General features: G+C 43.9%; 1 protein-coding gene across 5 annotated transcripts in view; it reads right to left on the reverse strand.

Moving 5' to 3' along the window:
* The window catches only part of TPCN1 (two pore segment channel 1), a 67,118-nt gene that overhangs the window by 7,989 nt on the left and 34,986 nt on the right, over nucleotides 1–24,143 (reverse strand). For all 5 annotated transcript variants that reach the window (XR_004648294.1, XR_004648293.1, XM_034791533.1 and 2 more), the window contains 18 exons: nucleotides 23,779–23,867; nucleotides 22,255–22,289; nucleotides 21,333–21,391; nucleotides 20,461–20,560; nucleotides 19,836–19,952; nucleotides 18,596–18,720; nucleotides 14,300–14,348; nucleotides 14,015–14,078; nucleotides 12,668–12,712; nucleotides 11,501–11,557; nucleotides 11,359–11,412; nucleotides 7,113–7,185; nucleotides 6,628–6,735; nucleotides 4,251–4,322; nucleotides 2,911–3,000; nucleotides 2,257–2,372; nucleotides 1,257–1,303; nucleotides 544–612 (listed from right to left, as the gene is read on the reverse strand). Coding sequence is in view for 3 of the 5 variants with exons in the window: in XM_034791533.1 (XP_034647424.1) it covers nucleotides 544–612; nucleotides 1,257–1,303; nucleotides 2,257–2,372; nucleotides 2,911–3,000; nucleotides 4,251–4,322; nucleotides 6,628–6,735; nucleotides 7,113–7,185; nucleotides 11,359–11,412; nucleotides 11,501–11,557; nucleotides 12,668–12,712; nucleotides 14,015–14,078; nucleotides 14,300–14,348; nucleotides 18,596–18,720; nucleotides 19,836–19,952; nucleotides 20,461–20,560; nucleotides 21,333–21,391; nucleotides 22,255–22,289; nucleotides 23,779–23,867 (1,369 nt within the window). In the remaining 2 variants the exon portion in view is untranslated. The remainder of the gene's footprint in view (nucleotides 1–543; nucleotides 613–1,256; nucleotides 1,304–2,256; nucleotides 2,373–2,910; nucleotides 3,001–4,250; nucleotides 4,323–6,627; nucleotides 6,736–7,112; nucleotides 7,186–11,358; nucleotides 11,413–11,500; nucleotides 11,558–12,667; nucleotides 12,713–14,014; nucleotides 14,079–14,299; nucleotides 14,349–18,595; nucleotides 18,721–19,835; nucleotides 19,953–20,460; nucleotides 20,561–21,332; nucleotides 21,392–22,254; nucleotides 22,290–23,778; nucleotides 23,868–24,143) is intronic.

Genomic DNA, 24,143 nt, shown 5'->3' on the forward strand with positions numbered 1-24,143 from the left:
GCAGAGGGAGTCTACAAATCCTAATCCATGAGTCTAGGTGGTATGTTTGTGTAACTGCCTGCCAGTGAATTGGGAATGGGCGGTATGACAAGATAGGGGCACCACTGCATACCACTATAACTCCCATCCAGATACAGACGCTCCCTGGGTTGCACAAACTCGACTCACAGAAATGCGGACTTACGGAAAAAGGTCCATAAACTTTTTTTTTTTTTGGCGGCGGGGGGGGGGGGGGGGGGGGAGAAGGGGTGTAATTGTCAGAGATACGTTCCCAGCTTACGCAAAACTACCTACAAAGGCATTCCGGAATAGAACGCTTTCATAAGTCGGGGAGCTTCTGTACATAATGTGTCGATTCTGGCAACACTTGTAGTTTTTGCCATACTAAAGTTAGTGAAAGTGATTTGGACACATGCCTCTTTCTGAGCTACGTTTCATAAAGAGGAGAACTTCCCTAATTGGCCATGGATTCTTCCATTAGAATGTAGCAAGACTGCCACTGGCATTTAGAGATATTCCATCAAAAGCGCATTGAGGACCTACCATGGTCACGATATAGAAGATCATGAAGTAGAGGCGGCTCCAGTGAGAGGTTTGCGAGGTCACCCCTTCCTAGGGGCAAGAGAGGCAGGAGTTCAGTGGCAGGCAAAGAGGAGGGAAGCTGCCATTAGTCCCCTTGAGAGCAGACAAAGCAGCACGCCCCCCCAAAATGTTAATCTGTACCTCATGACATAAGGGACAAGTAGTGCACCTCATGTATCTAACCCCAGGGCCTGCCTCCACCGTACTCAAAGTCCCAGCTGGCCCCTGGGCCTGAAGCCCTTGCCCTAAAGGATTGAACACAGATCCCCATATAGTACTTTGATGTGTAAATACTCACACAATGATGATGAGTGCTACTGAACAGTGTAGAGATAGCTAGATATGTTGGGAGACCGCTAACAATATACAGCATGGTGCCTGAGACAACAATAGCGGTTACATGCTGTACAAGAGCCAAAAGGTACAGCGCTGAGCCAGCCAGTGGCAACCAGTCTGTCAGAATACCCGAGTGATGTTACCAGGGCAGACAGCTCCTGGCAGGCAGCTAACAGTGCCACCCTCTTATCCCATCCATGTCAGCCAAAGCTGGCCATTCTCCAGCAGAGTGATGAAAAAGGATCTGTGCTAAAGAGAATCTTGCCCTGCAGAGGGATGAAGAACTGATGACACAGCCCTGGTGCTGACTACATTTAAGTACCCCAAGATCTACGTACCATGATGATGTACCAATCATTGACAACTGTCAACTCAAACAGCGTAACTGTATGGAGACAGAAAGGACAAACCAAGAAGTGCTTTAGCCAGCCTGACCTGTTTCAAAGTCATTTCAATGTCTCCGTTTCCCCTATTACATGCTTTCTCCCATTTTCTTCATAAGACACCTCATTTCAGTATAGACAGAGAACGAAATACTTGAGTGCTGATGACGGGAGACAGATTCTGCTCTCACTTACACTGCAGTTAATCTGAAGTCACCCTACTGATGACAGTGGAGTGACTCTAGAGTTATAATGGTATAACAGAGAGCACAGTTTGGCCCACGTTTCTTAGTGGAACCAGAGTCTGCCATGCCAGTCCACGCTAAGCAAGACTCTGGAGAGAGCCACAAAGAAAAAAAATAAATAAATCACCACCATCCTCCTCCTGCAGGCCTGACTCATGTTTAAAATCAGAAGACAAAAAAAACCCCCAGAGAATGACAAGATCAGTGTTAGAGGCTCAGCAGGGTAGTGGAGTTGCTCTTTACTCATTTCTGGAAACATGGATACAAGACTGGTTCAGATCACATGTCAAAACAAGTCGGCAGGTTTCATGCTGGTCTCCAGGATACGTTTACCTTGGAAGATCACCATGCAGTTGGATTCAGTTAGCCAGCAGCAGAACCCAGGACAGGAAAGGGATGCTGCGGCAGGTTTGAGGTGTACAGTATAAGCAGAACTCTGTTAGGGATCCAGGGCAGGGGTCTGCAGGTCATTTGGCAGAGCCACATGTGGGCGGGCAGGGGGTACTGTGGCCCAGGACGGACACGCATTGGTAGAATTCTGGGGACTAGACGGAAGCATGGACAGGTGTTATGCAAGCTATGTTAAGGGTCTCACCCCTACATAAGCACCAAATCCACACAGGATCATCCTGCATTCGGCAGCAGTAGATGCGAGGAGTATGGTCAACAATTATCTTGGATAAGACCCAACATGTAAATATTCCTCTTACCAAAGCTGTTCAAAATGTTGTCAAAGTTGTTCAGATAGTAGTAACCTTCTTCCACCACTGTCTTGTTTCCAACCGTGTGATTCACCCAGCGATAGGCATCTGCAACTGTACTCGTGCTGATTAGAGAAGCCAGGGCAAACATTCAATGAGAGGCGCTCTGGAAAAATGTTCAAAGCTACAGGTGCTGACAGACACCGGCATGCTTAGAGACCTGTGGGCAGGGAAGCTATTTTTCCTTCTTGCCAACACTTGCTGCATTTTGAATGCCGTTCTTTAAAGTGGTACCTCTGACAGGCACTGCAGCATCGTACATACTACATGGGTGCTTTGCTGTGGTGCCATTATACAGCAAGCATCCCAGCCCAGCTGCTTCAGGCGTGATTCAAATACTCAGCACTACCAACTAGCACATTGCTACCCCTCTCCCTTCTCAAACTGTAAGTAAAGATCATTGCCCTGAGTCTCAGCGAGAGAAGTGGTAAGTCTCCCTTTTACTGGGAATCCCAATTCAGACCAACCACTCTCAGTAAACATACATCCACTGGCCTTTTCTTAATAGGAAAATACAGATATGAGACACAATGTTCCTGGCTTGGCATTGAACCAGGCTATTAACATGGCCATTTCAGAGGAAGGTGGTTGCTGGGTACTCACTTGCAGCAGTTTGGATAGACAACCCCAGAGAAGAATTCCATGCCGACAATGGCGAAGGAGTAGTAGAAGATAAGCAGGGTTAAGCCCAGGCTGGAGGAGAGAGAAACAAAAGTAAGGCCTTGTCTACACTGCACCTTCATCATTAAAACCTTTGTGCCTCAAGGGTATGAAAAAAAAAAAAAAAAAAAAAAACCCCTCATCCACCCCTGAATGACAAAAGCTTTAACGATGAAAAGCACCAGTGTGGGCAGCGCTTTGTCGGCGGGGGACACTCTCCGGCCAATGAAGCTACCGCCCTTTGTTTGGGGTGATTTTATTTTGTCTTCAGGAGAGCTCTCTCCTGGTGACAGAGTGGCTAAACTGCATGCCTTACAGTTGTGCGGCTGTAGCGCCGTTGTAAGGTGTACAGTGTAGAGACAGCCTAATTCTATTATTCACCAGTTGGTAGGACAGAGAAAAAAGCCAAGTCACTCAGACTGGCTGTTCTCTAAGCAGTTTTCCATCTCTACCATCGACAGTAAACCCCAGTGTAACATCTAGACCACCTCCCTGCAATGCTGTTTTGTTGCCTATGGAACATGTGCAGTGTTTGTCTCAACTAGTTTTAAAAGTCTAGAGTTATGGAGGTCTGTACCACGCCCTTGGTGAGAAATAAGCTCTGAGAAACCTGAAGAGAACCTTCTTTCCTTACAGACTTGCTCCTTTCCATTAAGCCATTAAATATTTATTCCCCCTCCCCACCACCCAGTTTCTCTAATGAAGCACAAGCCAACATCGCTCTATCCTCTTTGTTTCCTTGACCATCAGCAGTGATGTCAGAACAGCTTCAGAAATAGGCCTAGCTGGTTAACATGTCTGAACACCTAGCTAGTTCTGCAGCAGGGGAATAAGATACTGTGATGTCATACACGGACAATGGCTCCTTATCTCAGTGACTAATTAAATGGGCATTCCACATCACTTCGCAATAATTGTAACCCGTCTGGTCCCCTATTGTACCAAGGACATGAGGCAACCCTGGGTATATACACATCTCCTTTGTGAAACCTTCTTTGCACAAAACCCATCATCACTTAAAAACCAAACAAGTGCCACAGTGGGGTTGCCCTTGTGCTCAGGAGCAAAGGGGTTAATGTGCATCAGGTGTTAGGCCTAGTGTGCTGGAGAGCTCTTTATGTATTTCTTTGTGTTGCACTGCAAAGAAAAAAAAAAAAGTGATGGCTTCTACTCTGACCCCAGCCCAGGTATTCATTACTCTGGAAATGGCAGAGCCATATTAGTACACGCTTCTTTGGGATGTGGTCCATTTTTCCCCCCCTCCAAGGAGGGCTGTGCAATACCTGGCCATCCTGGGGAATAACTCAAACATTGTGTCCAGGACATTCCTGTAGCGCTTCTTCAGTTTAAAGAGCCTGAAGCAGGGATGAAAAGCCAGTGGTTACTTACACGAGGACAATTCCTTCCTGTTTTGTTATTAGCTCCATAAAGACAAGCAGCATGTACAAGCAAAACAAGGCCACGAGAGAAGCATTTTGAATATAGGTTCAGCCAGGGTCCATATGGAGGCTGCACCAAAGTAGACCACCAACCATGCACTTCCCTCGCTGTGACACTACTACATGAGAATCTGGGGACTGTACACCTGCATTTAGCCAGGGAAGTACTGATAGCAGAAAAAGATAAAACATGATCCAATGGCTGGAAATTGAAGCTAGACAAATTTGGATCTGAAACACAGCATAAAATTTTTAACAGTGAGGGTAATTAATCATTGGACCAACTTACCAAAGATCGTGGTGGATTCTCCCCCACTACCAACTTTTAAATCAAGACTGGATGTTTTCTTAAAAGGATCTGCTCTAGGAATTATTTTGGGAAATTTCTATGGCCTGTGTAATACAGGAGGTCAGACTAGATGATCACAATGGTCCCTTCTGGCCTTGGAATCTATGAATTATTTTGCACTTCCATTATTCACCAATAAATTTCCCCAGAGGTGGAGTGGGACAGGAGAATATCATCGCTCTTTTCATCAGTAGATCTCAAAGCACTTCACATAGGAGGTCTGTATCATTATCCCTATTTAACATATGGGGAAACTGAGGAACAGGGCAGAAGTGACTTGCCCAGGTCACACAGCAAGTCAGCGACAGAATCAGACACAGAACCCAGGTCTCTCTATCCACTAGGTCCAACTGCCTCCCTTCACTTGGTTGGGATATTTAGACTTTAGGCACATTAAAAGTGGACAGGTAAGGCCTCTCAGTTCCTGATCCAGACCATCTTTACTCAAATAGTCTTTACTCCTGTGGGTAAGCCCCACTGTCTCATGTGATGAAGGACACGGTCTATGAATAAGCATTTGCAGGATTATGCTTCTTAGGACAAGGACAGTGTTTTACCGATAAAGCATCATGCATAAATAATGACATTTATAAATGGTGAGCTCCTACATCATTAACACGCGTACGCTTGGCATTTACAGAACACATTTTAAAGGTGAGCTCACTTACCAAGACACAAGCTCACTTATCTGTTCTTTTCCTGCAACAATCAATGGGAGAAAGCTGCATTCCTCACACATCAACCATTACAAGAGAAAAACAGACTTCTGAGTGCAGGCTTTGGCAGGTGAGTACAGAAGAAAATGGTTTATTTTAAAATGTAATTAACCCATTTTTTAAAATCCTTATGTGTGCTCCATTAGCAAGTAGGGATCCTAGACAGTGTGACCTAGTGAATAGAGAATTGGACTGGAACTCAGGAGACCCAGGTTCTATTCCCAGCTCTGCCAGGCTTCCTGGTTGATCTTGGGCAAGCCATGTCTCCTCTTTGGGCCTTAGTTTGCCCATCTGTAAAATGAGGATGATACAATGATACTGACCTTCTCTGTAAAGCACTTTGCAATCAACCGATGAAAAGTGCTATATAAGAACTAGATATAAGTCCATCTTTAATAAAAGAACACTTTGCCCTTCTATGGAACTTCCATTTGATGATCTCAAAGCATTCTACAAAGATGAATGAATCTTTACAAAAACCTTGTGAGGCAGACATTATATACCCATTTAACTGAGGGACAGAGGTTAAATTACTTGATCAAGGTGTCACTGCAAGTATCAGAACTGGGAAGAGAACTCATGCAACCTGCTCTAACCAGTAGACAACAATTTGCCTCAGTGATTGGCATTTCTGGGAGCTACAGCGCTCTGCACATAGGATTCGAACAGAGGCTGGGTTAAGCCCTGAAGCATGAGCTTTAATATCCCTTCTGAAGTTTGTCATAATTAATTCCCATAACTCAAGATAATCTCATTACCCATATAGGGTTCCAGTTCCTTTGTGATACAGTCACGTAACCATGCAATCCTCCCAGTTGGGTCCTGCCAGTGAGCTGAGCCCTGGATTGGGTTGAAGGAAAAAAAAACCTCCCTCTCTCTGCTGCTTTGAAGACAAGGAGTCCGGTGGCACCTTAAAGACTAAACAGATTTATTTGGGCATAAGTTTTCATGGGTAAAAAAAATCTCACTTCTTCAGGTTCATCTGAAGAAGTGAGGGTTTTTACCCACAAAAGGTTATGCCCCAAAATAACCTGTTAGTCTTTAAGGTGCCACCGGACTCCTTGTTGTTTTTCTGGATTCAAACTAACATGGCTACCCCCTGATACTCTGCTGTTTTGGTTATTTTCCCATTCCCCATATGCCTTTTCTGTCTCACCTGAGCAGCTGAAGGGGTCGCAGGACGACGATGAAGTAGAATGGTTCCATGTTAAATGCCAGCGCCAGGAGACCCAGAAATGCAAACAGGGTGACTGAAAAATCAAAGCTGGAAAAGGAAGAGGGAGAGCAGAAATGGCCCGGTTTAGCCTTGCGAGGGGGCAGAGTGCTCATGGCACTCTAGTTCAAAAGAAGACAAAGGGAAAAGTGGAGGGGTACTGGAATTTCCTGCAGAATCTCTATTGAAATAAAGTTTTCTAATCTATCGCCTAAGGCCATTTTTGAAAAAAGGCAACTATATCCCAGCAACTATCACCATACCCCTCAAATCCTGCAATTCTGAGTTCTCTCTCATTAGATCCCCACCAAATTCAGCTGATTCAAATTCAGATTGCTCAAGTGACACTGATGAAATCCCGGTTAGCATAACAGCTCTGGGTGTTATGCCTCCAGCCCCCATTCACTGTTCACAAGCAGCACACTTACAGATTCCATCCAGAAGACAGATACTCAATGGGTCCCAGGCCAGTGGTTTTCAGGAGCAGCTCTACCCCATAGACTGCAAAACAAGAGAATCTAATATCAACCCTTAAATGAGCCACACCATAACCATTCCTTATGTGCAGCTTGAACATGTAGGTTTGTTGACTGTAGGTTTAATAAGCTCCCATTCCCTTCCTTCATGTTTATCCTCAAGGGGATGATAAGTGGGCCCCACCTCTCTTCTAGATCACTAACTTCTCCCTTAGCTACTGTGCCAAACATTCAGATCTCTGGACAGGAGTGAGTGCCTATAAGAAAGGCTAATCAGTCATCCAGAGGAACTTCAGGGCACATACTCACTCCCATATATTTGCCCAATTTAACCTCAATGGAATGTAATAAAGAATCATATCTATGAGCTCATTGGACCATGGGAGATATTTTCAAACAGGGTGGAGGAAGGCTGTTTGTTTCATACACTGCCATGAGGGCACTCTGTGAAGTTCTTGAATTAGTAGGACATTATGACATCAGGCAACAGTTCAGTGATCAAAGTATTTCTATACATCTGGGAATAAAAACATAAGAACGGCCATATTTGGTCAAACCAACGATCCATCTAGCCCAATATCCTGTCTTCCAACAATGGCCAGACCAGATACTTCAGAGGGAATGGACAAACAGGGCAATTTTTGAGTTATCCATCTCCAGCTTCTGGCAGTCAGAGGTTTATGGACACCCAGAGCAAGGGGTTGTGTATCTAACCATCTTGGCTAACAGCCATTGATAGACCTATTCTCCATGAGCTTATTGAATTCCTTTTTGAACCCAGTTCTACTTTTGGCTTTCACAACATCCCCTGGCAACAAGTTTCATAGGTTGACTGTGCATTATGTGAAGAAGTACTTCCTTAAGTTTGTTTTAAACTTGATGCCTATTAATTTCATTGGGTGATCCTGAGTCACGTGTTATATGAAAGGGTAAAAACACTTCCTTATTGACTTTCTCCACACCAGTCATGATTTTATAGACTTCTATCATATCCTCCATAAACTGTCCCTGTCTTTTTAATCTCTCTTCATACAGAAACTCAGTTTTGGACTTAACTATCCTGAATAATTGTGTGTCATCTCAAACTTTGCCACCTCACTGTTCACTCCCTTTTCCAAAGGATTTACGAATGTGTTTAACAGCACTGGTCCTAGTACAGATCCTTGGGAGAACATATTATTTATCTCTCTCCACTATGAAAATTGACCATTTATTCCTACTCTTGTGTCCTGTATTCTAAGAAGTTAATGATCATGAGAGGACCTTAGCTCTTATCCCATTATTGCCTATTTTGCTTAAGAGCCTTTGGTGAGGGACCTTGTCAAAGGCTTTCTGAAAGTCCAAGTATATTACATCCACTGGGTCACCCTTGTTCACGTTTGCTGACACCCTCAAAGAATTCTAAGACTGGTAAGGCACGATTTCCCTTTACAAAAGTCGTGTTGGCTCTTCTCCAACATATTGCGTTCATTTATGTGTCTGATCATTCTGTTCTTTACTATAGTTTCAATCAATTTGCCTGGCACTTAAGTTAGGCTCATTGGCCTGTAATTGCCAGGATTGCCTTTGGAGCCTTTAAAAAAAGGACCATCAGCATTACATTAGCTATCTGCCAGTCACCTGCTACAGAGGCTGATTTAAGTGATAGGTTACATACCACAGTTAGTAGTTCGGAAGGAACTCGGATGTGAAATTGCAGGACTCTTGGGTGAATCCTATCTGGTCCTGGTGACTTATTACTGTTTAATTTATCAATTTCTTCCAAAATGTCCTCTATAGATACCACAAGCTGAGACAGTTCCTCAGATCTGTCATCTAAAAAGAACTGCTCAGGTGTAGGAATCCCCCTTACATCCTTTCCAGCTAAGACCGATACAAGAAATTTATTTAGCTTCTCTGCAATGTCCTTGGCTTCCTCGACTGCTCCTTTAGCACCTCGATAGTCCAGTGGCCCTCAATCATCCAATGGCCCTTGTTGGTAGGCTTCCTACTTCTAATGTACTTAAAGAATTTTTTTTTTTTTGGTTAGTTTTGGGGGTTTTGCTAGCTGCTCTTCAAGTTCTTTCTTGGCCTGCCTAATTAAACTTTTACACTTGACTTGCCAGCGTTTAGACTCCTTTCTATTTTTCTCAGTAGAATCTGACTTCCAGTTTTTAAAAAAGATGTCTTTTTGTCTCTAACCACCTCTTTTAGGTATGTTGTTTAGCCATGGTGGCTTTTCTTGTTCCTGTTACCTTCTTTTTGGGGGAGGGTGGGGTGCGTGGGGGGAGGAAATATTTAGTTTGATCCTCTATTACGGTATTTTAAAAAAGTTTCCATGCAGCTTGCAGGCAGCTCACTCTTGTGACTGTTCCTTCTAATTTCCATTTAACTAGCCTCATTTTTGTTTAGTTCACCTTTTTGAAGTTAAATGCTACTGTGGTATTTTCCTCCCTACAAGGATGTTAAATGTAATTACATTATGAACATTATTACTGAGTGGTTCAGTTATAGTCACTTCTTGGACCAGATGCTGTGCTCACTTAGGACTAAATCAAGAATTGCCTCTCCCCTTGTGGGTCCCAGGACTATCTGCTCCAAGAAACAGTCATTAATAATGCCTAGAAATTTTATCTCTGCACCCAATCCTGAGGTGACATGAATCCCAGTCAATATAGGGATAAATGAAATCCCCCATTATTTTTGGATTTTCTGTTTCTGTAGCCTCTCTAACCTCCCTGAATATTTCACAATCAGAGTCACCATCCTGGTCAGATGGTCAGTAGTATATTCTGACTGGTATACTCTTATTATTCAAGCATGGAATTTCTATCCACAAAAATTCTATGGTACTGTCGGATTCATTTCAGATTTTTACTATATTTGACTCCATGCTTTCTTTCACATACAGTGCCACGCACACCAGCACAACCTACTTGCTCATTCCTATATATTTTGTACCCTAGTATTGTGTGTCCCCTGATGATCGTTTGTTCCACCACGTTTCTGTGATGCCTATTCTATCAATATCCTCATTTAATACCAGGCACTCAAGTTCACTCGTTAGTATTTAGACTTTTTGCATTAGCATACAAGCACTATAAAATTTGTCAATATTTCGTTGTCTGACTTTATGTGACGTCACTAATTAGGACAGCCCCAGGGGAAACAAAAACAAGTCACCACATCCTCATAAAACAAACAATGGACATTTTCTCTAACTCCTCTGCTGGCAATTGTAGCCACTCTCTCCATGAAGTTAAGCGAGAGGTTAGCAAACAGGTATTTGGATTCTCCCAAGGTCACCTTTATTGCAATGGTCAGCTCTACTTATTAACAGCTTTAGCTCTGCTTCAGTAGAATTGCTCAGCAGCAGCAGTGAAAAACAAACGTCACTTACAGGAGAGGATGAACTAACTTGGATAAGTAATGAGTTCCATGGCAGAGCAACACACTGGTAGAGAGGGATCTAAGGTCAGGCTCACTCTTGCCTTCTTCTGTTCGGGGTGCTAGAAGACAGTACAGTCCGCCTCTGTGGGGGGGCAGCAGTATACTGCTCTCTCAAGAGCTCCTCTGATTTGTCTGAAGTGCTGACAGACTCAAGAGTCACCACCTCCAAGATGGAAGGAGGACTGTTCAGACTCAAAGGTAGGGAGTGGCAGTACCATGGAGGGAAATGGAAGGAGATTCCAGGTGAAAATAATTAAGGGAAGAGGATTCCACAAAACAACAATTAACAGAGCAGGAAATAAATAGGGTCTTGGTTCGAGATGTGCTTTCAATATGATAATTCTACCAAGAGGGCTATGCAACGTATCCAGTCTGCATTGACAGTAACGTGAGTTGTGGATGGGGGTCAGTAAATGCCCAACAGTTTATGGTTGGGGGTGAAAATGGAAGACCAGATGGGTGTGTGGTTTTGGGGCAATGTTACTAGGGGCTGAGTCAGAACTACATTCCCATTTAGATGCATCTCATTACATAGATAGCAGGGGTACAAGAGGTTCCCTCTTCAGCACACCAAGTTTACCAGAGGCACTTCTTACAAGCAAGCAAGGCCAATAAAATCTGTTCAGATCCAGGCACTGAGAAAAATGGCTTCCAAGGAAATGGATACTTTAAGCCCTTGAATGACAAAAATGCGCAACTGAGAAACCCCAATATACCCTTCCGCAGCTGTAATGGAACAAGGCAGTGCTGGTCTGGTGCAGCAACTTACTCGTGAGGAAGACGATGTAACTCCACGGGACATCTCTGGGGAAGAAGTTCCCACCTGCAAGGCACAGAAACAGCGCCTTCTCAGAGGGTTGATCAAACTTATGGAAGACGACAAGTCAAGAAATGAACCATGTATATCCTACCTTGCAGCATGAAGGTTTGAATTAGAATCCAGATCCCATTCACAGCTACCACAGTATCTGGAAAACAAAAATACAATGCTGCAATGAAAAGTTGCTGGATAATCAGATGTTAATTTTCTAAACTTTTAGGCAGGCAGTGTGGTCTAATGGTTAGGGCACAGGACTAGGCATCAGAAGATCCAAGGTCTGTTTCCAACTCTCCCAAAGTTACACATCCCATTCACTGGTAAAGCCCCCTACATTCTGTGCTTCAGTTTCCCAGTATATTAAATGAGTATAATAATTTATCCACCTATGTACAATGCTTTGAGATCCTCAGAAGAAAAAAGTGTATTGTTGAATCTCAGTCTAACATACAGTTATTTTTCCTGGTACATTATTCCCTACATTGCCCTAGAATTACTTCTATATTCCAGTTTCTTTCCATCTCTGCAGAATTGTTCCAGGACCGTACATAGCTCCTAGGCCAGTTACAATGCGGGAAGGATACAGAACCATCACAAAGCTCCTACAGGCCCGCTTGTAGCGCCCACCATTAAGCCACTGGGACACAGAGGATCCAAGATGTAGGAACTCTCCCCTTCACTCCTTCCTTCATCCTACCATCATAATCAGCAAAAAGGGCACTTCTCTTACAGAATAAAAATCAATCAAAATGAGAGATTAGCATAACAAGAGGGACCAGGAGTCAAACATGCCCTCCTCTCTAGAGAAGCTGGACAGCAATTCGGCTGCTCTGCTTAGTACAAACTCCAAGCAATACCCCTTGGAATTAAGCTGTTTGCACTTTCTGAAGTGCAACAAACCACGGGAGCATTGTGTGTCAAGTCAGGTCCTTTCATCAGCATCCTCAGCTGCAGTGTCAAAACTGAAAGCATGTGAAGTGTAACCAGGCACCCTCTGAAACGCACCAGGATGGAAGAGCCAGCTTCTGAAGAACCCAGTCCCATAAAACACACTTCAAAATAATGTACAAACTAGTCCTTATGAGAATCCCACCCGCACATGAACTCCTTCTGATGGCAGAGAAGCACAGGAATTATTGTGGCTCCAATCACAGCTCAGGTTCCATTGCACTAGGCAGTGTACAAACACAGAGAGAATCCCCGCCCTGAAGAACAGAGAGCTGAGTAGGTAAAATCATACAATTTTGTTTTTCACACTTACACATGGCATACTGGAATGCTCGGGACTTCACCAGGATGTTAATGCCTGTATGAAGAAGGGAAATATTACAAACAAATAGATGTTCGTTACAAAAAATATTTAAAAATAAACTCACACGTGTACCAAATACTCCCTCTTCTTCCTCCGTATCTATTTAATGACCACCCTGACATTAACTGGGCTCATTTTTCATATCCATTCTCAGCACAGGGTCTAGGTAGCACAGTGGGCAATAGTGCACTTACATGTCTTTCACCTCTTATGCCTGGAGTTCAAATCCTGACCTAGAACTCAAGTGATAGTGATGTGACAGTTCTCACCCTACTGCAGTTCCAAATTTGCCCACATCTTGAAACTAGTGCACAGTTCAAATGGAGATGTCAGTCACCGCCCAGTCCTGGAACAGTGGAAGCGTTCTAACTCCGGGCTAAAGTGCATTAGCACAACTGCATAGGGACCTTGCACCAGTAGCTGCCTGCGCTATCCTTGGTTCAGGCTAGTTGTCCCTCACTAACCTACATATATATTTAAAAAAAAAAAAAAAACCCACTTATCCAGGGATACAAATGGGTAAGGAAAAACTGGGACATTTGCAACAGTGGCATGTAGAGGATATATTACGTTTAAAGCTGTATCTAGGCCACATTATAACCTCTATTTTCTCCTTTACAGCAGCTGCACATGCTCTGTGCAAATGCTGCATCCACCAGAGACTACAAAGACCAGCAACCCCTCGGAGACTGCAAATCCACTCCACAGCCCGCTGCTGTTGGAGGAGAGCTGCAGCCTCAGATACTGAGAAACCGATCTCCTCCACTCGGCCAGTCCTAGCAAGCTGGACCACTGCATCAGACTCCCCTGCATGCTGTACCAGAAGACGCATCCAGCAATGGGTGGGCTCAAGGTATTTGCTAAGAAGCTTTGCTTATTTTATAAAGTTGGTTTCCAGGTCAGTGCACAGAATATATATTTATGTGACAGATGCCCTCGTCCAACAGGCCAGAATACCGTGCCTTTTGAGTGGCTCGGCAGTTAGCAACTGTGCCCGTCTCAGCAGGTTATCTGGAGTATTTAGACTGTTACTGTATTTATGCTTGGGGTAATGTACAGAGAATGTGTTCTTTCAGAAGGCCTCTTTTTTTGAAAAGAGATGGTTTTCGAACAGGTACATGCTTGAATTTAAAACATGTTGAATTTAAAACATAAGACCGTAAGAACGGCCAGACTGGGTCAGACCAATGGTCCATCTAGCTCAGCATCCCGTCTTCAGACAGTGGCCAATGCCAGATGTTTCAAAGGGAATGAACAGAACAGGGTAATCATCAAGTGAGCCATACAGCAAGTTACCTTTAAATATAAGAAACGCTGTCCGTGGAAGGTCATCAAACCAGTGCTCGCGGTTTCGTTTTGCCTGGAAGTGGAACAGACCTGATCAGCAGGAAGTATGAGCAGAGATTTATCAAAGTAGGTCAAAATTACATCCATAAGAAAATGAAGCAAGACCCATCTTCTCCCCAGGTCATTTCGGTCTTGTTCCACATAGTCTTTATTTCTCCTCCACCTTCTCTCCATAAACTTCCCTCCAGTCCTCATCCCCTTCTCTCCTCACACTCTCCTCCATTTAACACTTGCCTTCCATTTTAAGCCAACAACTTCATAGAAATGGTAGAAATCCTTTAGGCTGTAAGAGAGAAAGATAAAAGGGTGAATCAGATCAAATCCCAGTGGTATTTGAATTTTGCCATCATGGGTACCAAATGTTTCACTATTTAAGTGTATCAAGTGCCTAATTGTGTCACCTGATTGTGGGAGAGGGGGAATGTTTTCCATGCCAGACCTTCTTTTCAGGAGAAGTTCCCTTAATTTCTCGTTAACTCTTTGTTCAAACTGTATGAAAAATCAACATTCAGCTCATCCATTGTTTGTGTCACAGGTTTTCCTAAACGCAAGTGGGCCTTCGGAGATAGTAAAGGTTACCACATTTCTGCAGCAAAGCCTGACAAAGACTGATACAGTCTTAGGGTGAAATCTTGGCTCCACTGAACTCAGAGAGTTTTGCTATGGACTTCAATGGAACCAGGATTTCACTTATATTGTAAGCTCTTAGGGGCTGTGTTTATATGCATGTAGTGCATGCAAGTAAATAAATAAATAAGGTAAGATGTCATCAATATTAAGGTTTGCATAAGCCTCCTGGCTGATAACTGGGTGATCAATTGTGTGGTTTGTAAAATGCCATTTACAAATAATTGGACCTGAACCACCCTGGAAGCACATCTTAATTCCTCATTTACTATTAACTATTCCTTTCCTGCTAGGTTTTGGTTGGTTGTTTTAAAAAGGTAGTTTTAAACTTTTGAGCAACAATAAAACTGGTGCAAAGATATGAGATGAGAGAACCCTGTAAGCACATGAAGTAAAAATGACTGACAATCAGCCTGGGCTAGATTTTTTAAAGGTGTTTAGATACCTAAAGATGCAGATTTGAAAAAAAAAAAAAAAAAAAAACCAATCTTACTTGGTGCCTAGTTGCACCTTTAGGCACCTAAACATCTTTAACAATCTGACTCTTGGTCCCTATCCCATCCTCAACAGAGCACACAGATGCTGAACTAGCATCCAGATTCACTCCCTTCCTGGGGGTTTAGTTTTATTGGGAAATGAAAACCATTATCTACAACCACATTAGCATCACCCTAATATTCCACTCCAAGCTTAGCTATGCCCCGAGTTTCCCTTTGGGGTTTCCTTGTCCTATCATTCTAGGTCTCTCTCGCCCACAGACGCACTCATCTCTTTATATCCAGGTTGGAGTTAACTGGACCCACCCAACAGCATGATTCAGCAATAATTACTGTATTTTCTGGCGTATAAGACTACTTTTTAACCCAGGAAAATCTTCTCAGAAGTCGGGGGTCGTCTTATACGCCGGGTGTCGTCTTATAGGGCGGGTGCTGAAACTTCCGAGCCGGACTGGAGAATCTGCGGTCGCTGCATATGGTGGGGGGAGCTCAAAAACGGCCGCGGCCGCATCCCCGCCCGATGACGAGGTGAGGGGGCGCCTCACCGGGAAGGTGTAAGTGAAGGGCGGAGCAAGCTGCAAGCGTCCGGGACGCCCGGGGTATGGAAAAAAGAGATAGAGCGGCACTGTGCCCAGAAAAACACGCCTCTTTCACCCGTCTGGCCCGCCCTTGTATCCTATTACTGTACCTCCTTCTCTGCCTCTCAGATCTCGCTCCAGAGGACTGCAGTGAAGCGGCGCAGGCGCGCATGTGCGAGATCTGAGAGGCAGAGAAGGAGGTAATAGGATACAAGGGCGGGCCAGACGGGTGAAAGAGGTGTGTTTGCGCTACCGCTCTGATAGTCTTGGAGACAGGGAGGGCTGGGCAGGCAGGGAGAGCTGACCAATCCAAGCAGGCTTTGTATACAACAACCAGCCAATCGCCGGTAAGGTACATCGCTTGCCGTGATTGGGTGGTTGTTGTATACTGGGTACCGCATACAGTACAGCACCAGTATCTGTACCTGTTCATACAGTATAGCACCAGTACATACAGTACAGTATACAAATGTCCAACAGTCAAAACCCCATCATGGCTCCACCGGCAAGAAGAAAGAAATATGAAGCCAGTTTCAAACTTAAAGTTGTAAACTTTGCCATGGAACATAATAACTGCGCTGCTGCAAGACAATATGGAGTAACAGAAAAGATGGTTCGGGACTGGAAAGCAAATGAAAAAGCATTAAAGAGTATGCCAAGGGGTAAGTGTGTATTAAGAAGAGGCACTCCACATTGGCCAGAACTCGAAAAACATGTAGCAGACATGGTGAATGAGCATCGCCAAAACGGTTATGTAGTGACACGAAATAAAATACATTTGTTTGCACTTCAGTGGGCCAAATCTAACCCAGATCACAGCAACAGATTTAAGGCCACTGTATCCTGGTGTACTAGATTCATGGGAAGGCATAATATGGTACTGAGGCAAAAGATGAAAATCGCCCCAAAATTACCTGCAGATCTTGATAGCAAAGTAAATAGTTTCCATCGATACGTAATACAACAGCGCACTAAACATGGCTATGCGTTAAGTAGTATTGGAAATATGGATGAAACTCCAATGAATTTTGATATGGTTGGAAATAAAACTGTCCATCAAAAAGGTGAAAAAACAATTTTAATTAAAACAACAGGACATGAGAAGTCCAGTTTTACAGTGGTACTAGGATGCACAGCTGATGGTGCCAAACTGAGACCAATGATTATTTTTAAAAGAAAAACAATGCCGAAATTCAAGTTCCCTGTTGGTTGTTTTGTACATGTGAATGAAAAAGGCTGGCTGGATGAAGAAGGGGTAAAGCTATGGCTTGATAATGTATGGAGCAGGCGACCAGGTGGACTTATTCAAAAATGTAGTCTACTGGTGTGGGATATGTGCAAGACTAAACACAGATGCGGCAGTTATTCCTGCAGGATTGACATCGTTGGTACAGCCACTGGATGTGTGCCTAAACAAGCCATTTAAAGATCGCATTCAAGAACAGTGGAATGAATGGATGGTTAGCGGCGAAAAGTCATTCACAAAAGGAGGAAACATGCGTGCTCCACAGTTGGATGTTTTGTGCAAGTTTGTCATAAAAGCCTGGAATGATATTGATGCAGAAACAGTAATCAAGTCTTTCAAGAAGTGTGGCATATCAAATTCATTAGATGGTATGGAGGACGACTACTTGTGGCAAGATGAAGAGGAAGCCGAAGCTGAGACCACACCATCTGATACGGAATTCGATCCATACGATGACTGCCTTACAAATGTATCACAAGATGTCATTGATGTACTTATGATATCAGATGACGAACAGGAGGATTTTGAAGGCTTTTAAAGGGAAACTGTCACGCCAGCAAAACCTGTAAAAATACCGTAGCTTGCAGTTATGATGGGCGTTGCTAACTCGCCAGGGACTTGCCCGGCACTTGCTCTCTCTCTCTTGTTTGTTATCTTCCTCCTATCATCATCAGTTCCAGTTTGGTTGACAGCTTAGAAAACAAACAGCATGGCAGCTCCCATGGGTTTATTGTCTTATCCTTCCTTTCAGCTTTAGAGTGAATTAGGAAAAGTTTAATCCACTTGCACTGTTTTATGTTTACATGTTTGATGACAAACAGCCTTATGTTTATAAGTGACAGTTTTCCTGCTAAGTACCTGCATGTCATAAGCATTTGAATTAAAATTACCATATTGAAACCAAATCTGATGTTTTTTTAATTTTTTTTTTGGTGTGCGTTGGAAGAGGGGTAGTCTTATACGGCGAGTATATCCCAAACTCTATATTTTAACTGGAAAAGTTGGGGGTCGTCTTATACGCCCAGTCGTCTTATACGCCGGAAAATACGGTACTCCGACTCTTAATGCAGGGTTCTGCGGAGTTTTTGGAACTCCAGGAGAGTGATGCTTTCGTGAAATGCCAGGGGACATAACCAATTGCCGGTTAACTGGGAACGTGTTAAGCTAAAGTTGCACTGCATGTGCAGAAGTTCTCCTTTCTTTGGGTCTCATGTCCAAAATAGGGTCCTCTGTTTCCAAGGAGCTCTGTCTTTCACCTATCTCCCTCTGCTTAATGGCTGTCATCGCAGCACTGTCTCTCCAACGGGGCAGAAGGGAAAGCCACTCATTGACCGGCAGATCATAAAGCAGCAGGGGATTATCACTTCGACACCCCTTTCAAGCCCAGGTTCACCTCCAATAGCCCAAGGAGGCAAGGATCCCAGAAGTGTTCCCCAACCCCAGACTGCATCTAAGCCTGCATTCTGGGATTGATTTTCCTTGATAAGCCACACCATTCCCTCGGACATATGGTATGGACCCAGAGTGTCATGAATCCTGTAAAATGCTGCCCCTTTTCTAGGTTACAGCAGCAGCATCCTACCTGACTAAAGCTGTATTGCTTTGATTCAGTGCTTTGAAAGTTAGATAACGTTCTCTGGCGCACATCCGAGGCTTATAAAACCGCATCAGCCCTTCAAACTGCTTGAAGGAGATACCAGATGGTCTCTAGAAACACAGAAAGGAGTTGTCATAAATGATGCTGTAGGAGGAAGCACAGGAACATATAGGCCATATAGGAACATATAATTCTCTCTTAGGACTGCTTCTAAGCAAGATTTAAATGTCAGGATAAGATGCCGTTACTACCACCTCTAGAAGGCACACACTTACTTATTACTCTAGAAAAGTGTTTCCCAAACTTTAACAGCTCACGAACCTCTTTCACTAAATTGTGAAATCTCGTGAACCCCCTCCTAAAAATGAATATTTTCAGGGATTTAAGTTTTAAATTTCCTCAGTGTGATGGATGCCCCAACTGCCCGGCCCGGCTCTCCCTGGGGCTCGGGCTGCCAGCCCTGCGTGGGGAGTGCTGGGGTTTGGGCTGCCAGCTCCCCCGCTGACCGATGGGACTCGGGCTGCCAGCCCCAACTGCCTGGCCCCCGCTCTCCATGGGGCTCGCGGTGTCTGCCCTGCAACCGGGTCCCACCCGATGTCTCCAATGCCTGGGGTCCTCTGTCCGCCATTAGTGAAATTTTTCTGGGGAACCCCCTATAACGTTCTGCGAACCCCCAGGGGTTCGTGAACCCCAGTTTGGGAACCACTGCTCTAGAACCTAGAAAGAGGAAAAGTCTCCTGGGATTAGCTCCTCTGCTTGGTCTCCTGGTTAGTGGAAGAACAGAGAACAATCTTGCACTGAAGTTCCGTCCAGTTTAAGTGCCAAGCAACAGGGCTTCCACCACTTCCCTTGGGAAACTGCTCCACAGCCTAACCGAGCTTACTGCCCGGATACTTTAACCTACGCTTTCCTGTTTCAATTTCATTCCATTACTCTTCGTTATACCCTTAATTCACCATGCTAAATCATCCCTCTTCTCCCTGCATGTGTACAACCTGCAAAATATATTTCTAGGCTTAACATTCCCTTTAGCTGTCACTTAGCCGTCCTGTATCTACTGAATCCTTCAGGTTTTTGTCACACTGAACTTTGTCATCAATTACTGCTGGTGGAACACCACCTCTTTAAACACTCAATTTCTTCTGACGTGCTACTGGTGGGGGTCAGTGACAGCTTCCAGTGACACAGGAAGAGTATTTCTTGCACATATACGAATCTCCCCTACCTGCTTGCTGACAAGCAGGCGGTAGGCGTGTTGTATGGCTGTGCGTTTGTGCAGCAGCAGGGACTTGAACTTCCTCTTTTCAATATCACTGAACGTGTCAAACACCACAGCAAGAAGCTGAAAAGAAACAGATGAGACAAAGCGGAAGTCAGGCTTTGATGGTTACAGCATATGGCCTCTTTTGCCACATGGCGTCTGGACACTTATGAATAAGCACCACAGAGAGGCACAATAGATGCCAGCAGTATGGATTTTGCTAAGTGCTGTGCTAATGCAAAGTATAGTAGAGTTAATAAGAATCTCTAAGCAACCTGGACACCAAAGGATTAACAAGAGCACACACCCACAGTTACCTATGCACCATTTTAAAAACGTATTTGGCTACACAGCTCCTATTACCATTAATGAGAGGCACATAAAGAAGTTTGTATAGTGCCTGTTCATACCGGACAGTAAGCTCAGGAGAACAGGGGGAAGAGGGCTAATTGGTTTTAATCAGATAGACCCTGTCATTACAACACAAAAGATAACAGGCACTATTACCAAACCATTGTGACAGGTGAAGAACTCTACTGCAATAACCAAATGAGAGGAAGGGGAGTTCCAGCTGCAGTAAGAAACGTACCAAGTTCATAATGAAGTAGAGCTCAATGGAGAGGTACACTATGAAGAAGACACAGGACCAGGGGTTCCGGGAGTAAGATGGCATCATCACATCAGGGAAACTGCCCCCCAAAAGATACAAGCCAACTTATTAGCAGCCACAATAGTCTCATTCATGCAACGTTTCACACTGACTAGATGATCATATTATGTACAGGAACTGTGCATATGCATACAGAAATCAACACCCTCATATGGTTATGCAGACTATGTAGCTATACACAATATACACATTATGAACCTATACATTCGCTGCAAGAGTTTGAAATGCAGTGAAAATTATGTATCCCTAAACATCCCCAAAGTTTGATGGGCAATAGGGACTTACAAAATATCTATGGTTTATTTATGTTTTAATCAACAGTAATATTTTGCAGTTTCACAGAGATCTTATTCCAAGGATTTCAAGTTAATTAATCCTCACAATCATCCTAGAAAATGCACAAGCATCATTATGCCCATTTTACAGATGGGAAAAAGAGGCAGAGAGGTGAAGTGACTTCCCCATGCCTGTATAGTGTGTTAGCGGCAGACAAAGGAGCATAACTCAGACCTCTGTATTCTTAGACTTGTGCCTTAATGAGTCCATCCTTCCCCTTTAGTGGCTTCATAATACTTAAGGGTGAACTACAGCAGTTCCTTCGACGCAGGTCATTGAACACTAGGCTGCAGTGAAGTACAGGTTCCCCCTGGGGAAACACTGCTCTCATGCGATGAAGAAGAGGTCACATCTGCAGACCCAGAGGTTTCACAAATAAAAGATTTGCCGTGAGAGACTTTTTCCAGGGGTGAGGGGAAGGGAGGGAGTCCCAGTAAAAGGAAGCATGGACTTACTTTGAAGTGGTCAGAAGAACAAAGAGATTCACAAGGCTGTTCTCTAAGGTATTGAAATACTGAAAGAGAAAACAAATACAAACCAGCCCCACATTGACACGGTCAAGGTTATAATTCCTTAACTAATTTCCTGACTTCTCTTAGTAGCTCTTGACGTGTTCTTGCATGCCCCTTCTGTAGGCAAACAGAAAGGTGTGGCATGTGAAGAGTTAAAAAATGAAAGCTTGTCTGCACATTCCTGTAGGTGACTCCCAATACTTTCATCACCCTGTGGTCAGACTTGGCAGCTGGAACCTGTGGCTTTGAGCAGTAAGGCCCCCATAGGTTGGGAGGACGAGAATAGGGTTTCTTATACCACTCTTTCACTGCAGACCCAACTGCCTCCCACTTGGGATGGAAAGGTACTATTTTCCTTAGGCCTGTGATCAAGTGTCCCAGTTTTGGTGTATCACAAGAGATTGCCAGCAGCTGTGCTGGGATCACAACTCTTTATTGGGGATATTCACATACCTATCCAGGCAGAAACACTAATAGCAGGGCAGCAAGGCACATCATGCGCCAGCCCACAGTGTCATGCAGTGCGGGTAGGGGAAGATGTGGCTTGCCCTGATTGGATTGAGACATCAAGAAGAGGGGGTGACAAATGTAGTGTCCCCTTTTGGATTTCCTGACATTGAGGGGACATCATTTACTGTTTCCCATTGGGGTCTGATCCTTGGTTAACTACGTTAAAAAAAATAAATGGTCAGTCATGGCCCTCTGCCCTTCTTATTGCTAAGTCCAATTAAAACTGCACCCCCAGAGACAATCCATTCAGGAGAAAAACAATATCTATCCCATATATAGACTATTTGAATTTGGTTTTCAAGATGACCAAATGGGTCTTAAAAAGCTAAGTCTGAAGAATTTGTTGTTTACTTACAGGATCTGAGTGGTTAGAGGAAAACAGATAAAAACCTAGAGAAATGGAAGAAGGAAATGGGAAGGGGAAGAAAAAAAAAGGGACATTTAATTTCAAGCAACAAAATAACAAAAAGAGTCCCTTATCCTCAAATCGTGGCTATAAAACTCCAGAACATCAGCTAAATACTCTGTTATTTAATATCTGTATGCAGCATAATGCATGTGCACAGTGCTTTAGAGAGGATGAAGATATAGGACCTCATTCTCCACTGCACCTTGTGTCAGCATTTATACCTATGCTAAATGGGTGCAAGTGAGTGGGGAATCCTAATTTGGTAGCACTGTACACACATTTTTATATAATTGTAAAGGACAAGAAGATGTGAGAATCAGGCCCACAGTCCCCATCCCAGATTAATCTGGAACATTGTTCTAAACATAAGGAGCAGCATGGAAGATGAGAGACCGAGGATATCAGGAGAGAAGGTGGCTGAGGGACAGAAAAAGGTGTCCCATGCCCTTGTCACCAGCACTAACATGCTTCTGCAGAAGACAGCAGGATTTGGGTTTGTGAATCCTTTTTTCCTGATCTGCCATTCCTTTCCTCTTTTTTCCTCTTTCATTACTGATTTTATTCCATCTTGATTGGTTTTATTCTCTCTTCCCTTTCTCAAACTTCTGCTTCCTCTCTCCTTCCCGCTCTTCTTATTCCCTTTTCTCCCCTACTCTCTCTCCTTCTCCAAAACAGCAAGAGGTTCTTCAGTCCAAAGATTTGGCACCTGCCCCCATAGTTGAAGATCCCCTCATATCCTTTCCCAGCTAGTGCTACAAAGGGTCAAGAGACCCAGAGAGCATTCTTTCATTTAACAAAGTCCCATGATTTGACTGAAGACCTGGCATACTGAAAGCTTGGTCACACTGGCTGACCCTTAGGCTGGGCAGTGACTGTTTTGCAGAAGAGGCACTGTGTGCCAAAAGCTCACCATCCTTGGCATACTTAGTCACGCAACTGTTTAGCTCTCCAATACCATGAAGGTGAAAAGGTATTGTATACGCTACACAGTCCCAGTTCCGATACTGTAGACTCCTTGTACTTATCAACATGCATTCAAATGACCCCTCTGGAAAGCAAATTCTCTGAGACTCTCGGAGGGTGGCATTGTACAAGGCACAGTACAGACAGTAATTTTCAGAAGTTTAAATTGAACTTGCAGACTGAAGTTGATTAAGCAGAACTTGGAAGTCGCACACAAAGCATACAAGAACTCCTTTTGGCAAAGTTCCCTATTTCCCTTGTCACTTGTGATGTTAACTTACGGGGCTGAAATCCCTGATTCCTATGTTTTCCAACTCTTCACCTGCCCTCACCTCCCAGCTAATTATGAAATGAATCAGACAGAAAGGAAGTGAAGCGCTCGTCAAGACATCTTATGTCCATTCAGCTTTACATTCCTCCCTGCTCTTTTGTGCCACATAGACAATAATTATTGCAAGATACCATACAAGAAAGCAGATAGCTTAACTCTTCACAAAGGCAACTTACCTAGGATGGCAAAAATCACCATGAAGAAAAGGAGGAGGAGGAGGATGTCAATGAAAGGAGGGAGAGACTGGAAGATCTGTCGCAGGTTTCTGAAAAGGAGGAAACATTTACTCCATATTTTAAAACTGCAACCTGTGCATGTGCACCAGAAAGTGAGGATGGATCAATTCTACATTGGCAAGCCGTTAAACTGGAGAATCTAGTCAGTCTTTTTCCATCTCTCACTTCAATGATTGGGAATGGAATGCTCAGGATTTCTAGCACATTGTTAAGTTCTGTTAGCTCTGAGAAATAACAATCTCAAACTCATTCCCTAGACCCAGGTCTCCCATGCAGCAGTACAATGCTACACTGTCCCCAGAACA

Source organism: Trachemys scripta, chromosome 15 (assembly GCF_013100865.1).
Source record: "Trachemys scripta elegans isolate TJP31775 chromosome 15, CAS_Tse_1.0, whole genome shotgun sequence".
In the NCBI taxonomy this organism is placed as follows: domain Eukaryota; kingdom Metazoa; phylum Chordata; order Testudines; family Emydidae; genus Trachemys; species Trachemys scripta.